We start from the raw sequence: 15268 nt of genomic DNA, 5'->3' as shown, positions 1-15268 counted from the left end.
GGTTCTCAACCTGGGGGTCGCGACCCCCAGGGGGGTCACCTTGCCATTTCGGAGGGGTTGTGAGGCCACCTCCATTAGCCCCGCCCCAAGGGGTTCTCAACCTGGGGGTGTTTTGGACTACGACTCCCAGAATTCCCCGCTGGGAGGATTTCTGGGAGTCGGAGGCCAAAACGCCCGAGGACCCCTGCTCTAGAGCAGTGGTTCTCAACCTGGGGATCGCGACCCCCAGGGGGGTCCCCTTGCCATTTCGGAGAGGTTGTGAGGCCACCTCCATTGGCCCCGGCCCAAGGGGTTCTCAACCTGGGGGTGTTTTGGTCTACGACTCCCAGAATTCCCCGCTGGGAGGATTTCTGGGAGTCGGAGGCCAAAACGCCCGAGGACCCCTGCTCTAGAGCAGTCGTTCTCAACCTGGGGATCGCGACCCCCAGGGGGGTCACCTTGCCATTTCGGAGGGGTCGTGAGGCCACCACCATTGGCCCCGCCCCAAGGGGTTCCCAACCTGGGGGTGTTTTGGACTACGACTCCCAGAATTCCCCGCTGGGAGGATTTCTGGGAGTCGGAGGCCAAAACGCCCGAGGACCCTTGCTCTAGAGCAGTCGTTCTCAACCTGGGGATTGCGACCCCCAGGGGGGTTGCCTGGCCATTTCTGAGGGGTCGAGAGGCCACCTCCATTGGCCCCGCCCCAAGGGGTTCCCAACCTGGGGGTGTTTTGGACTACGACTCCCAGAATTCCCCGCTGGGAGGATTTCTGGGAGTCGGAGGCCAAAACGCCCGAGGACCCCTGCTCTAGAGCAGTGGTTCTCAACCTGGGGATCACGACCCCCAGGGGGGTCACCTTGCCATTTCGGAGGGGTTGTGAGGCCACCTCCATTGGCCCCGCCCCAAGGGGTTCCCAACCTGGGGGTGTTTTGGACTACGACTCCCAGAATTCCCCGCTGGGAGGATTTCTGGGAGTCGGAGGCCAAAACGCTCGAGGACCCTTGCTCTAGAGAAGTGGTTCTCAAACTGGGGATCGCGACCCCCAAGGGGGTCACATTTCCATTTCGGAGGGGTCGTGAGGCCACCTCCATTGGCCCCGCCCCAAGGGGTTCTCAACTTGGGGGTGTTTTGGTCTACGACTCCCAGAATTCCCCGCTGGGAGGATTTCTGGGAGTCGGAGGCCAAAACACTCGAGGACCCTTGCTCTAGAGAAGTGGTTCTCAACCTGGAGATCGCGACCCCCAGGGGGGTCACCTGGCCATTTCGGGTTTAGAGCAGTGGTTCTCAACTTGGGGGTCGCGACCCCCAGGGGGGTCACCCGGCCATTTCGGGTTTAGAGCAGTGGTTCTCAACCAGGGGGTCGCGACCGCCAGCTGGCCATTTTGGAGGGGTCACGAGGCCACCTCCATTGGCCCTGCCCCAAGGGCGTAGGCCAGGCGAGGGCTCCTTCACGTGAGGCCTGGCCTCGTGTAAAGCCCACCTCGCCTGCCTCGCACTCTAGTCAACCAGCGAGGGCGCGGGGCAGGCGAGGGGTCCTCTGCACAAGGCCTGGCCTTGCGCAAAACCTGCCTCGCACTCTCGCCATCTGAGAGTGCGAGGCAGGCGAGGTTGGGGGTCACCACAACATGAGGAACCATATTTAGAAAGGTTGAGAACCACTGCTCTAGAGGAAGTTATTCAATGTTGACGGGACGAGAGGGGACCCTAAACAAGGGGGGTGCAGGGCAGGTGAGGGGTCCTCTGCATGATGCCTGGCCTCGCGCAAAGCCTGCCTCACGCTCTCGCCATCTGAGAGTGTGAGGCAGGCAAGGTTGGGGGTCACCACAACATATTTGGGGGTCACCACAACATGAGGAACCATATTTAGGAGTCCCGGTGTTAGAAAGGTTGAGAACCACTGCTCTAGAGGAAGTTATTCAATGTTGATGGGCAGGCAAGACGAGACGAGAGGGGACCCTAAACGAGACGAGAGGAGACCCTAAACAAGGGGGGTGCGGGGCAGGTGAGGGGTCCTCTGCATGATGCCTGGCCTCGCGCAAAGTCTGCCTCGCGCTCTCACAATCCGAGAGTGCGAGGCAGGCGAGGTTGGGGGTCACCACAACATGAGGAACCATATTTAGGGGTCCCGGTGTTAGAAAGGTTGAGAACCACTGCTCTAGAGGAAGTTATTCAATGTTGACGGGACTAGAGGGGATCCTGAACACTGCGAAACAACCCGATTTGTCATGACAAAAGTCGAGGATGATGATAACGATCACCGGAGTTTGCATCTTAAAAAAGCAAGAAGAGAGATAAATTAAAAAAAGGGGAACCCCCCGCCACGCTCTTTGCTTATTGATTCAAATGATGTCTAACCCCCCCTCTATCGCTTTTTAAAATTCCTTAACGCAGGAGCGGGCCAACTTGGGCCCTCCGGGTGTTTTGGACTCCAACTCCCACAATTCCTAACAGCCTACCGGCTGTTAGGAATTGTGGGAGTTGGAGTCCAAAACACCCGGAGGGCCCAAGTTGGCCCGCGCCTGCCTTAGTGTGTGTCAGTGAGAACCAACCGGCTTGGGCGGCCTTTATCTATACCCTGGGTGCTGAATATGAAGGCTTCGGCTGTCGGCGAGTTCGCCGGGCGCTCGGTTCATGGTTGTGCGCCCCGCTTTGCCCAGCGCCATCCCTCCCGGCGGCGGCGGAGCAGGCTCCCGGAGGCAGGGATGGTGCTGGAAGTCCCCGCTGCTCAGGTACTCCATTGCCGGCATCCCGCCGTTGTTGTTGTTGCCGCTGCCGTTGGGGGGTGCTCGGTAGTGCGGTCCGGCCGGGCACTCCATTGCTTGCGGCCCCGCCGTGCCGTGGAAAGGCATGGCCAGGTCCTGGGAGCCCGAGCTGTCGCTGTTCGGGGTGGGCAGAATGTTATTCCACAGGGGCGGGAAGTAATGCCCGTTGGCGTACGGGAGGCCGTTGACCGGCGGCGATGGGGTGGGCTTCTCCAGCGGCGGCTTCACGTTGAACGGCTGACCCATGCACAGTTCTAAGGGGTATCCGCCGGGAGCCTTGCCGGCGAAACCCTGCTCGCGGGCGACGGGGGGCTTCCCCATCAGCCCGGCGGGGCCGATCATCGTTTCTCCGCTGCCGCCGCCGCACATCTGCTGCAAGTGCGCGAGTTGGTGGTGGTTCCAAGCCGCTGCCGCCACTGCCGCCTGCGCCGCCTGCTTCATTTCGCTTTGGTACGCGGCAGGAGGACCGGCCCTGCCTAACGGGACGGCGGGGTGTTCGCCGCCGCCAGTGGGGTTGACCCCGCAGGAAGGCATGGGGCCGGGGAGGCTGTGCGCGGAGACGCGGGTGCTGGCGCTGATCAGGAGGTTGCGGCTGATGGGGCTGGGGTTGGCGATCTGCCCCTCGCAGACTGAGGTAGCGCTGGAGCCCGCCCGGGCCTGGCAGAACTGGTTGATCTGGTGGACGATGCTGCTCAGGTCCGGCGGCTGGCTCTGCTGCAGCGTGGCGGCCATGGAGAGGGGGATGGTCGAGGTAGAGACGGTCACGTTCGGCGGGGCGTCCGCGTCCGACATCTTGCGGCCCCCGCCGTGCAAGGAAGGGGGAGGCGGTGGGGGCTGCTGCTGCTGCTGTTGCTGCGGGAGCAAGTGGTTTCCCGGGTGTTGCGGCAGAGGGAGCTGCGGCTGCAAAACCGCGTGCGCCATGCTCTGGGCGTGGAGATGCTGCTGTTGCTGTTGCTGCTGCTGATGGCGGGCCAAAGCTGCCGCTGCCTGTTGCGGGTGGTGGCTTAAAGTGCTGGGTGCCGCGTAGGGGGGCGGGTTCATCATGGCTTCCGACGGGGCCAACAGGCGGGAGGAGCTTCGCGTCCCGTCAAAGTCCTTGACGACGCCTTTGGCCGCGGGCCGGACGATGGCCAGGAGTCCAGTTTTGGTGGCGGCCTGCGGCAAGGAGGAGGAGGAGGACGACGAAGACGAGGAGGAGGAGGGTGGGTAGGGGCTGTAGCGCTGCCCCGAGGTGTCCAGCCCGTTGACGGTGCGGCGGACGTGTTTCCGCTGCGGGACTTTGACGCTGTTGGGGAAAATTTTGATAGTCAGAGGGTGGTTGGCCACCTTCTTAGCATACGCGTCCAACTCGGCTGGAGTAGGGTGCTGTGCAGCTCTCATTTTCTGTGTAGTGTCCCCTGGTGTTGTTTGGTTTTTCAGGAAGGGGAGAACGAGAGAGGAACGGGAAGAGGAGAAGGAGGCGGGGAGGGGAAGAAGGGGGAAGCAGACAGAGAGAGACAGAAGGGGGAAAGGCGGCAGAGGAAAAGAACGAGAGAGAGAAAGAGAGAGAGAAGCCATCAACACTGACTCCATGAACAGCCAGTGCAACAACAAAAGGAACCCACTATCAACACATCGGGAGGAAAACACCAAACTATCACAGAACTAGCAAACCTCGACATCCAACACGGATGTACTGCAACTCCCATCATCCTCCCCCAGCCAGAAATGGGAACTTAACTCCCATCATCCTCCCCCAGCCCCCCAAAGGTGCGTGGTCTGAAACTCCCAGCCACCCCCTTGCCAAACAGGAAAGCTGGGAAATGCATTCCAGAATTATCAGGGCAAAGGTGTGGGCTTTGGTGCAGAGCAACCTTGCAAATACCCCACTGACTACATCAAAGGAAGAGGCGTTTGAATTACTACAATTCCATGAGCCCCGGCATGCAAAGGCCTAAATATATCCTCAAAGCCTGAGACGGAAAAGAAAAATCTGGCCAAGCCCCTCCCCATAAGTGATTAACTTACAGACACATCCCTAAACACATCCTGCCCCATTCCAGGACTAAGAAGGATAGACAGACACACAGATGCACACTCTCACACACACACATATGTAATAAAATAGATATATACAGTTATTGTCAGAATTGGATCCCATTCTAGGACTAATATATATACATTTAAAAAGATATATATGCACTTATTTACATTATTAGATCCCATCCTAGGACTGAAATAATACACACACATATACACACATATATCACACACACACACATATATCACATACATATACATATATACATACACACCGGTACGTGTGTGTATGCATGCATGTGCATGCGCATGCATATATATACACACACACACACACACACACACACACACACACATACACACACACACACACAGAGTTATTTTGAGAATTGGATCCTATCCCTTATTTACATTATTAGAGCCCATCCTGGGACTGAAATTATACACACACACACACACACACACACACACAATCACATACATATACTTATATACGTACGTGTGTGTGTGTATGCACGCATGTGCATGCATATATATATATATACACACACATACATACATACATATATTACACACACGCACAGAGTTATTTTCAGCATTGGAACCTATCCCAGGACCCAATATTTCCAAAATTGGATCTCATCCTAGGGCACACACACAAAGTAATTTTTATTATTGGACCCCATTCTAGCAATTTATACACACACACACACACACACACACACACACACACATATACATAAATGCTAGAATGGGGTCCAATAATAAAAGATATATATATATATATATATCAATTTCAGTACTGGGTCCCATCCTAGGACTAGAAGACATAATGTATGTATGTATGTATAGTTATTTTCAATACTGGAGCCCATCCTAGGTCTACTGTCTGGGGGCCACTCACATTTCCGAAGTCCAGTGTTCATCTGCGGGTAAGAAAGCAGCGGGGAGGAGAGGTCGCCGGGTCCCGGGAGGCAGGCCAGCATGGCAGGAGGCCGCTAGCAGCTGGGGGCCGCCTTCCTCTGCGCGCTGGAAAGGAGGGAAGACAGGACGCGGGTTAGAATCCAGTCCCTGGGGCACCCTTGAGGCCATCCAGGCAGACCTGATCAAATTACGACTATTGAGAAACAGCACAGGGTGAAGTGAACCCATTCTTACTTCCAATGATGCACTCACCCTACATCTCCCTCTTCTGGTGGAGATTTATTTAACTTACTTACAGGTGGCCCTATAGCTTCCTATAAACGTGGCCCTATAACATCCTATAAAGTTGTCCAAGAGTCCCTATAACATCCTATGAAGGTAGCCCTCTAAAGGTGGCCCTATAACTTCCAATAAAGGTGGCTGTAGAATTTCCTAAAAAGGTGTCCCTATAACGTCATATGAAGGTGGTCTTAGAACTTTCTGTAAAGGTGGTCTTACAATGTCCTATACGGGTGGCCTTATAACTTCCGATGAAGGTGGCCCTATAACCATCATATAAAGGTGTCCCATGTGTCCTTATAACTTCCGATGAAGGTGGCCCTATAAAATGGGCTATAAAGGTGTCCCTATAACTTACTATAAAGGTGGTCTTATAACGCCATATTAAGGTGTCCCAGGGGTCCCTATAACGTTCTATAAAGTTGTCACAGGGATCCCTATAACATCCTATGAAGGTGGCCCTATAACTGCATATAAAGGTGGTCTTATAAGTTCCTGCGAGGGTGGTCTCACAATGTCCTATACAGGTGGCCTTAGAACTTCCGATGAAGGTGGTCCTATAACATCCTATAAAGGTGTCCCATGTGTCCCTATAACTTTCTATGAAGGTGGCCCTGTAGCAGCCTGTGAAGGTGGTCTTATAACATCCTATAAAGGTGTCCCTATAACTTACTATAAAGGTGGCCTTAGAACTTCCTAAAAGGTGGTCCTATAACATCCTATAAAGGTGTCCCATGTGTCCCTATAACGTCCTATGAAGGTGGCCCTATAACTTCCTATAAAGGTGGCCGTAGAACTTCCTAAAAAGGTGGCCCTATAACATCCTATAAAGATGTCCCTATAACGTCATATGAAGGTAGCCCTATAACTGCATATAAAGGTGGTCTTATAACTTCCTGTGAAGGTAGTCTTACAATGTCCTATATAGGTGGCCTTATAGCTTCCAATGAAGGTGGTCCTATAACATTCTATCAAGGTGGCCCATGTGCCCCTATAACTTACTATAAAGGTAGCCTTAGAAGTGCCTAAAAGGTGACCCTATAACATCTTATAAAGGTGTCCCAGGTGTCGCTATAACTTCCTATGAAGGTGGCCTTAGAACTTCTTAAAAGGTAACCTTATAACATCCTATAAAGTTGTCCCAGGGATCCCTATAACATCTCATAAAGGTGGCCCTATTACTTCCTATGAAGGTGTCCCTATAACTTCCTATGAAGGTGGTCTTATAACTTCCTGTGAAGGTGGTCTTACAATGTCCTATACAGGTGGCCTTAGAACTTCCGATGAAGGTGGTCCTATAACATCCTCTAAAGGAGTCCCATGTGTCCCTATAACTTTCTATGAAGGTGGCCCTATAGCAGCCTATGAAGGTGGTCTTATAATGCCCTATAAAGGTGTCCCTATAACTTACTATAAAGGTGGCCTTAGAACTTCCAAAAGGTGACCCTATAACATCCCTATAACTGTCCCAGGCATCCCTATAACTTCCTATAAAGGTAGTCTTATTACGTCCTATAAAGGTGTCCCTATAACTTACTTTACAGATGGCCTTAGAACTTCCTAAAAGGTTGTCTTATAATGCCCTATAAAGGTGTCCCAGGTGTCCCTATAAAGGTGGTCTTATAATGTCCTATAAAGGTGTCCCTATAATGTCATATGAAGGTGGCCCTATAACTTCCTATGAAGGTGACCCTATAAAATGTGCAATAAAGGTGTCCCTATACCTTACTAAAAAGGTGGCCTTAGAACTTCCTAAAAGGTAACCCTATAACATCCTATAAAGATGTCCCAGGTGTCCCTATAACATCCTATAAAGGTGGTCTTATAACGTCCTATAAAGGTGACCCTATAACATCCTATAAAAGTGGCCCTATAAAATGTGCTATAAAGGTGTCCCTATAACTTACTATAAAGGTGGCCTTAGAACTTCTTAAAAGGTAACCCTATAACATCCTATAAAGGTGTCCCTATAACATCCTATAAAGGTGGTCTTATAACTTCCTATGAAGGTGTCCCTATAACTTACTATAAAGGTGGCCTTAGAATTTTCTAAAAGGTGGTCCTATAACATCCTATAAAGATGTCCCTATAACGTCATATGAAGGTGGCCCTATAACTTCCTATGAAGGCGGCCCTACAAAATGTGCTATAAAGGTATCCCTATACCTTACTAAAAAGGTGGCCTTAGAACTTCCTAAAAGGTGGTCCTATAACATCCCATAAAGGTATCCCAGGTGTCCCTATCACATCCTATGAAGGTGGTCCTATAACTTCCTATAAAGGTAGTCTTATAACATCTCACTAAGGTGGCCCTATCACATCCTATAAACCATGGTCCTATGACCTTCTACACATGAGATACTATAACCATTTTTGCCCTGTACTTTGCAGGCCTAAAATGGATGGATGGATGGAAGGAAGGATGGACGGATGGACAGAGAGACCATTGGAACTGGCTTTTCCAGCCAGACGCAGAAGAGATGAAAAAAGGGGGGAAGGCCTTCAAGCCAAGGACAGGAACGGAAGCGGTCACTGCGCCGTCTTAATAAAAGCAAAGGGACACAAAGGCCCTCCAGGCCCAAAAGCCCGGAATTTTCCGAAGACTAGGCAGCCTGCGTGCAAAGGCTGCGTCCTTAAAGGGGCCGGAGAGGAGGAAAGGGAGAGAAAAAGGGTGGGATCCATGTCAGAAGGGACACCAAAGGATATCTAGCCTACCCCACCGTGCTCCCTCTGGACTGCGTCCATTGCACAAATCACAAGCAAACAAACCCAACCAAGGAGCTTCTGTCTGGTATAAAATAACCAAGTTGACCTTATCCACAAAATAGGCACCCCAAGCCCTTTCCTTCACTCTTCTCCATGGTTCCGTGTATTCAAACCACGTCCTTTCCAAGCACTTCCAACACAACCCTGTGATACTCAAGGACTGGAAGTCCTTCATCTCAGTGGGGTTCCCTGTTATCCACAGCTTCATTCATTCGCAACAGAAAATACTCAGCCATTCCCAGGACCTCAAAATTTAACTGCAAAGGTGCTGGTATCAACCAAGACAACACTGAGCGCCACACAATCTGTCAACTGCAAAAGGCCACCTTATTTGGATCTGCGTGTGTCATTAGGTGGCCCTATAACATCCTATAAAGGTGGCCTTCAAACTTCCTATGAAGGTGGCCCTATAATGTCCTATAAAGGTGGTCCTAGAACTTCCTAGGAAGGTAGCCCTATAACGTCCTATAAAGGTGTCCCAGGTGTCCCTATAACATCCTATGAAGGTGCCCCTATAACGTCCTGTGAAGGTGGCCCTATAACATCCTATAAAGGTGTCCTAGGTGTCACTATAACTTCCTATGAAGGTGACCCTATAACTTCCTATGAAGGTGACCCTATAACGTCCTATAAAGGTGGCCCTATAATGTCCTATGAAGGTGGCCCTATAACATTCTATGAAGGTGGCCCTATAACATCCTATAAAGGTGTCCCTATAACGTCCTGTGAAGGTGCTCCTATATCTTTCTATAAAGGTTGCCCTATAACGTCCTATAAAGGTGTCCCAGGTGTCACTATAACGTCCTATGAAGGTGCCCCTATAACGTCCTATAAAGGTGGCCCTATAATGTCCTATGAAGGTGGCCCTATAACATTCTATGAAGGTGGCCCTATAACATCCTATAAAGGTGTCCTAGGTGTCACTATAACTTCCTATAAAGGTGTCCCTATAACATCCTATAAAGGTGTCCCTATAACATCCTGTGAAGGTGCGCCTATATCTTTCTATAAAGGTTGCCCTATAACGTCCTATAAAGGTGTCCCAGGTGTCACTATAACATCCTGTGAAGGTGCCCCTATATCTTCCTATAAAGGTGTCTCAGGTGTTGCTAGAACTTCCTATGAAGGTGACCCTATAACATCCTATGAAGGTGGCCCTATATCTTCCTATAAAGGTGGCCCTATATCTTCCTATAAAGGTGTCACAGTGTCGCTATAACGTCCTATGAAGTTACCCTATAACATCCGATAAAGGTGGCCCTATAATGTCCTATAAAGGTGGTTCTAGAATTTCGTATGAAGGTGGCCCTATTACATCCTATGAAGGTGTCCCTATAACTTCCTATAAAGGTGGTTCTAGAACTTCCTATGAAGGTGGCCCTATAACGTCCTATAAAGGTGTCCCAGGTATCCCTATAAAGTCCTATAAAGGTGTCCCAGGTGTCGCTATAATGTCCTATGAAGGCGACCCTATAACATCCTATGAAGGTGGCCCTATAATGTCCTATAAAGGTGGTCCTAGAACAGTGGTTCTCAACCTGGGGTCCCCAGATGTTTTTGACCTACAACTCCCAGAAATCCCAGCCAGTTTACCAGCTGCTAGGGTTTCTGGGAGTTGAAGCCCAAAAACATCTGGGGACCCCAGGTTGAGAACCACTGTCCTAGAACTTCCTATGAAGGTGGCCCTATAATGTCCTATAAAGGTGTCCCAGGTGTCCCTATAACGTCCTGTGAAGGTAACCTTATAACATCCTATAAAGGTGTCCCAGCTGTCCCTATAATTTCCTATGAAGGTGCCCTTATAGCGTTCTATAAAGGTTGCCCTATAACTTCCTATGAAGATTGTCCTATAATGTCCTATAAAGGTGACCTTTTAACATCCTCCTAAAAGCATATTTGCTGTGTCATACTGTGTTTTTGCAAATAATAATAATAATAATAATAATAATAATAGCATAGAATCATAAATTCAGAGAGGGGCCATCCAGTTCAACCACTTTCTGCCATAAAGGAAGACACCAACTGATCCCCCCCAACAGATGGCCCACCCAGCCTCTGCTTAATCATCATAATCACAATCATAATCACCATCATCTCTGGTAACGTATCCTCCAAAAGACACAGGGGCCATACAATGATGACGACGACAACCACAACACATTTCTGGCAACATATCCTCCAAAGACACAGGAGCCATACTAGTAATGATAATAATACTAATGCTACTACTACTAATAATAATAATGATTTTCTGGTGACATATCCTCCAAAGACACAGGAGTCACACTGACAACAACAACAACAATAATGAATTTCTGGTGACATATCCTCCAAAGACACAGGAGTAGTAGTAGTAGTAGTAGTAGTAATAATAATAATAATAATAATAATGAATTTCTGGTGACATATCCTCCAAAGACACAGGAGTAGTAGTAGTAGTAGTAGTAGTAATAATAATAATAATAATAATAATAATGAATTTCTGGTGACATATCCTCCAAAGACACAGGAATAGCAGTAGTAGGAGTAGTAGTAGTAATAATAATAATAATAATAATGAATTTCTGATGACATATCCTCCAAAGACACAGGAGTAGTAGTAGTAGTAATAATAATAATAATGAATTTCTGGTGACATATCCTCCAAAGACACAGGAGTAGTAGTAGTAGTAGTAATAATAATAATAATGAATTTCTGGTGACATATCCTCCAAAGACACAGTAGTAGTAGTAGTAGTAGTAATAGTAATAATAATAATAATAATAATGAATTTCTGGTGACATATCCTCCAAAGACACAGGAGTAGTAGTAGTAGTAGTAGTAATAATAATAATGAATTTCTGGTGACATATCCTCCAAAGACACAGGAGTAGTAGTAGTAGTAGTAATAATAATAATAATAATAATGAATTTCTGGTGACATATCCTCCAAAGACACAGGAGTAGTAGTAGTAATAATAATAATAATCATAATAATAATGAATTTCTGGTGACATATCCTCCAAAGACACAGGAGGAGGAGTAGTAGTAGTAATAATAATAATAATAATGAATTTCTGGTGACATATCCTCCAAAGACACAGGAGTAGTAGTAGTAGTAGTAGTAATAATAATAATGAATTTCTGGTGACATATCCTCCAAAGACACAGGTCTCATGCTGTAATAGTAACCATCATCATCATCATCATCATCATCATCATCATCTATGGTACCTTCATCCAGACATTTTGTCTATCCTTTTAAAAGATATATTTAAAACTGAATTATCTGAGACTTTTGCATTCTCCTTCCCCCAAAGGCATCCAAAATGAATGCCACCTGACCCCATTTTAATTGCTATGGAATCATGGGAGCTGTCGTTTAATGCGGTGTCAGACAACTACAACTCCCAGGATCCCATAGCATTGAGCCACTGCGGTCAAAGCAGTATCGAACTGCATTAATTATACAGTGCAGATGCACCTGATATCCCTTTGCTGACATTTTGTCCCCGTTTCTCAATCAAAATGGAGGGCGGTGCCTTTAAGGCCCCACAAAAAGATTGCAGCGATATATGTTTACAAATATGATAATATTTATGTTTTGTGTAGGGGTTTTTTTTTTAAAGGCAGTGGGTCTTGAATTCGAAGGAATAATGGGTTGGAAAGGAGGATTATTGGGGGCTGGAAATGAAATGCTGGGACAGAAATAGGCCAATTGGAGGGCTCCAAAGGAAAGACAATTATTATTATTATTATTATTATTATTATTATTATTATTATTATATACAGAAAGAAGGCCATTGGGAGGTTTCCCAATGAAAGTGATTAAGGGCTTTTAGGGGGCTCTGAGTCACAAAGAAACAGGGTTATGGGGGTCTCCAATGAAAAATAGAATTATTGGGGGATTCCAAATGAAAAAATAAATATTATTATCATTATCATATACAGAGAGGAGGCCGTTGGAGGGCTTCCAATGAAACTAAATAGGAATACTAGGGGGTCCCAATAGAACAGACAAATTATTATTATTATTATTATTATTATTATTATTATTATTATTATTTCTATCTTCTTCACAATATTCCCTCACTTTCCATGTAATTATATATTGGATCAATAAAAATTAATTTGAAAAAAAGGAAGGATAATGAAGGAACTTTAAGTGAAAGACAAAGAGGACTTTTGAAGGGCTCCAAACGGAAGAGAATTATTATTATTATTATTATTATTATTATTGGTAGTAGTAGTAGTAGTAGTAGTAAGAAGGCTATTGGAGACTCTACATGAAAGAGAAAATATAATAATAATAATAATAATAATAATAATAACAACAACAATAAGGAGGAGGAGGAAGAAAGGGAGAGAGAAAGGAAGGAAGGACGGAAGAAGGCTGTTGAGGACTCTAAATAAAAAGAAAATAATAATAATAATAATAATAGCAATATACAGAATGAAGGCATGGGAGGGCTCTAAATGAAAGACTAAAATATATTAATAATATGCATAAAGAAGGCTGTTGGGAGCTCCAAATGAAAGAGAAAATATAATAATCATAATAATATAGAAAGGCAGCTATTGGAGGCACTAAATGAATAATAATAATAATAATAATAATAGCAATATACAGAAAGAAGACTATGGAGGGCTCTAAGTGAAAAAGAAAATATAAATAATAATAATAATAATAATAATATACAGATATGCTATTTTCTCTAAATGAAAGAGAAAATATAATCATAATATGGAAAGGCAGCTATTGGGGGCTCTAAATGAAAGGGAACATATAATAATAATAATAATAATAATAATAATAATAATAATAATATGTAAATGCAGCTATTGAGAGCTCAAAAGAGAAAATATAATAATAATATGTAAAGGCAGGTCAAATGAAAGAGAAAATATAATAATAATAATAATAATAATAATAATAAAGAAAGGCAAGTATTGGGGGCTCTAAGTGAAAAAGAAAATGTAATTAATAATAATAGTAATACACATAAAAGCTATTTTCTCTAAATGAAAGAGAAAATATAATAACAATTATAATAATAATAAATTATAATAATATATAGAAAGGAGGCAATTGGGGGCTCTAAGTGAAAAAGAAAATGTAATTAATAATAATAGTAATATATATATATATATATAGGCTACTTTTTCTAAATGAAAGAGAAAATATAATAACAATAATAATAAATTATAATAATATACAGAAAGGAGTCTCCAAATGAAAGAGAAAATGTAATAATAATAATAATAATAATAATAATAAAGAAAAGCAGGTATTGGGAGGTTCAAATGAAAAACAAACTGTAATTAATAATAGTAACATATATATAAAGGCTATTTTCTCTAAATGAAAGAGAAAATGTAATAATAATAATAATAATAATAAATTATAATAATATACAGAAAGGAGTCTCCAAATGAAAGAGAAAATGTAATAATGATAATAATATTGTAATAATAAAGAAAGGCAGTTATTGGGGGCTCTAAGTGAAAGAGAAAATATAATAATGATAATAATAATAATAATAATAAGTAAAGGCAGCTATTGAGGGCTCCAAATGAAAGGGAAAATGTAATTAATAATAATAATAATTGACAATAATATACAGAAAGGAGGCAATGGGGGGGGGGCTCCAAATGAAAGGGGAAATGTAATAATCCGGGAGGGGGCTCTTGTGGGGCTCTGAGTGAGAGAGTGAGAGAGAGGGAGGCCTAGTGAGGCGAGCCAAGCCTGGGCCTGGAGTCCCCTCAGCGGCGGGCTCCCTCCGAGGCCTCCCTTCCGAACTCCCCAACCCGTGCGGGGCCCCAATGGGGGTGCAAAGGCGAGGGTCCCGGGCGCTTGTCCTGCCCTCACCGTCCGGCCCTCATGGCGCCGCCGCCGCGCTCCGCCGCCTTCGGGCCCCGTCTCCTCCTCCTCCTCCTCCTCGAGCCGGCTCGGCCGCTCCCCAAAGCCCCCTCCTGCGCATGCGCCGACACGCCCCGCACGCACGCACGCACGTGACGCAGACGGAGCACGCACGCCCCCCTCTCCACGCTGGACACGCCCCCTCTGGGCCAAAGAGACCCGAGCGAGAGTGGAGTATAGACACTTCCGGCTCCATTCCCACCCTAGCATTTCCTAATGAGTGTCCAGGACATATACATACATAACGTTCATATGCCTCAGTAACTGATTAATAGGTATCCTCATCTAGCAGTACTGTTTTAATCTTTGTACTATATATATATATATATACACACACACTCTACATATGTATATTATATATGTATGTATATACACATATGTGTATATATACACACATGGATTGTTTGTGCATATATATATGTTGTTGTTCATTCGTTCTGTCGTCTCCGACTCTTCGTGACCTCATGGACCAGCCCACGCCAGAGCTCCCTGTCGGCCGTCACCACCCCCAGCTCCTTCAAGGTCAGTCCGGTCACTTCAAGGATGCCATCCATACATCTTGCCCTTAGTCGGCCCCTCTTCCTTTTGCCTTCCACTTTCCCCAGCATAATTGTCTTCTCTAGGCTTTGCTGTCTCCTC

At 46.1% G+C, this 15268-nt stretch overlaps 1 protein-coding gene across 2 annotated transcripts; it reads right to left on the bottom strand.

Annotated features, from left to right (window-relative positions):
• Nucleotides 1–2440: 2440 nt before the first annotated feature.
• FAM222B (family with sequence similarity 222 member B) lies at nt 2441–14697 on the bottom strand. 2 transcript variants are annotated; one of them, XM_060756668.2, is made up of 3 exons: nt 14579–14697; nt 5665–5789; nt 2441–4138 (listed from the first exon to the last, which is right to left on the bottom strand). In XM_060756668.2, exons 2-3 carry the CDS (start codon nt 5744–5746, stop codon nt 2544–2546), a joined length of 1677 nt encoding a protein of 558 aa, XP_060612651.2. In that variant the 5' UTR covers nt 5747–5789; nt 14579–14697; the 3' UTR covers nt 2441–2543. The 2 variants fall into 2 exon arrangements, with proteins under 2 accessions (XP_060612651.2, XP_060612652.2); XM_060756669.2 differs by lacking the exon at nt 14579–14697 and having other exon boundaries at nt 2441–4026; nt 5665–5746.
• Nucleotides 14698–15268: the final 571 nt, after the last annotated feature.

The sequence above is a fragment of the Anolis sagrei genome, chromosome 11 (assembly GCF_037176765.1).
Source record: "Anolis sagrei isolate rAnoSag1 chromosome 11, rAnoSag1.mat, whole genome shotgun sequence".
Taxonomy (NCBI): Eukaryota; Metazoa; Chordata; class Lepidosauria; order Squamata; family Dactyloidae; genus Anolis; species Anolis sagrei.
This window is presented reverse-complemented; position numbering and strand designations above follow the sequence as displayed.

Coding starts and splice junctions, on each gene's coding strand:
- FAM222B (XM_060756668.2), bottom strand. CDS start 5,746: ATGCTGGCCTGCCTCCCGGGACCCGGCGACCTCTCCTCCCCGCTGCTT. Junction 4,139..5,664: donor GAACACTGGACTTCGGAAAT/GTGAGTGGCCCC, acceptor AAACAACACCAG/GGGACACTACACAGAAAATG.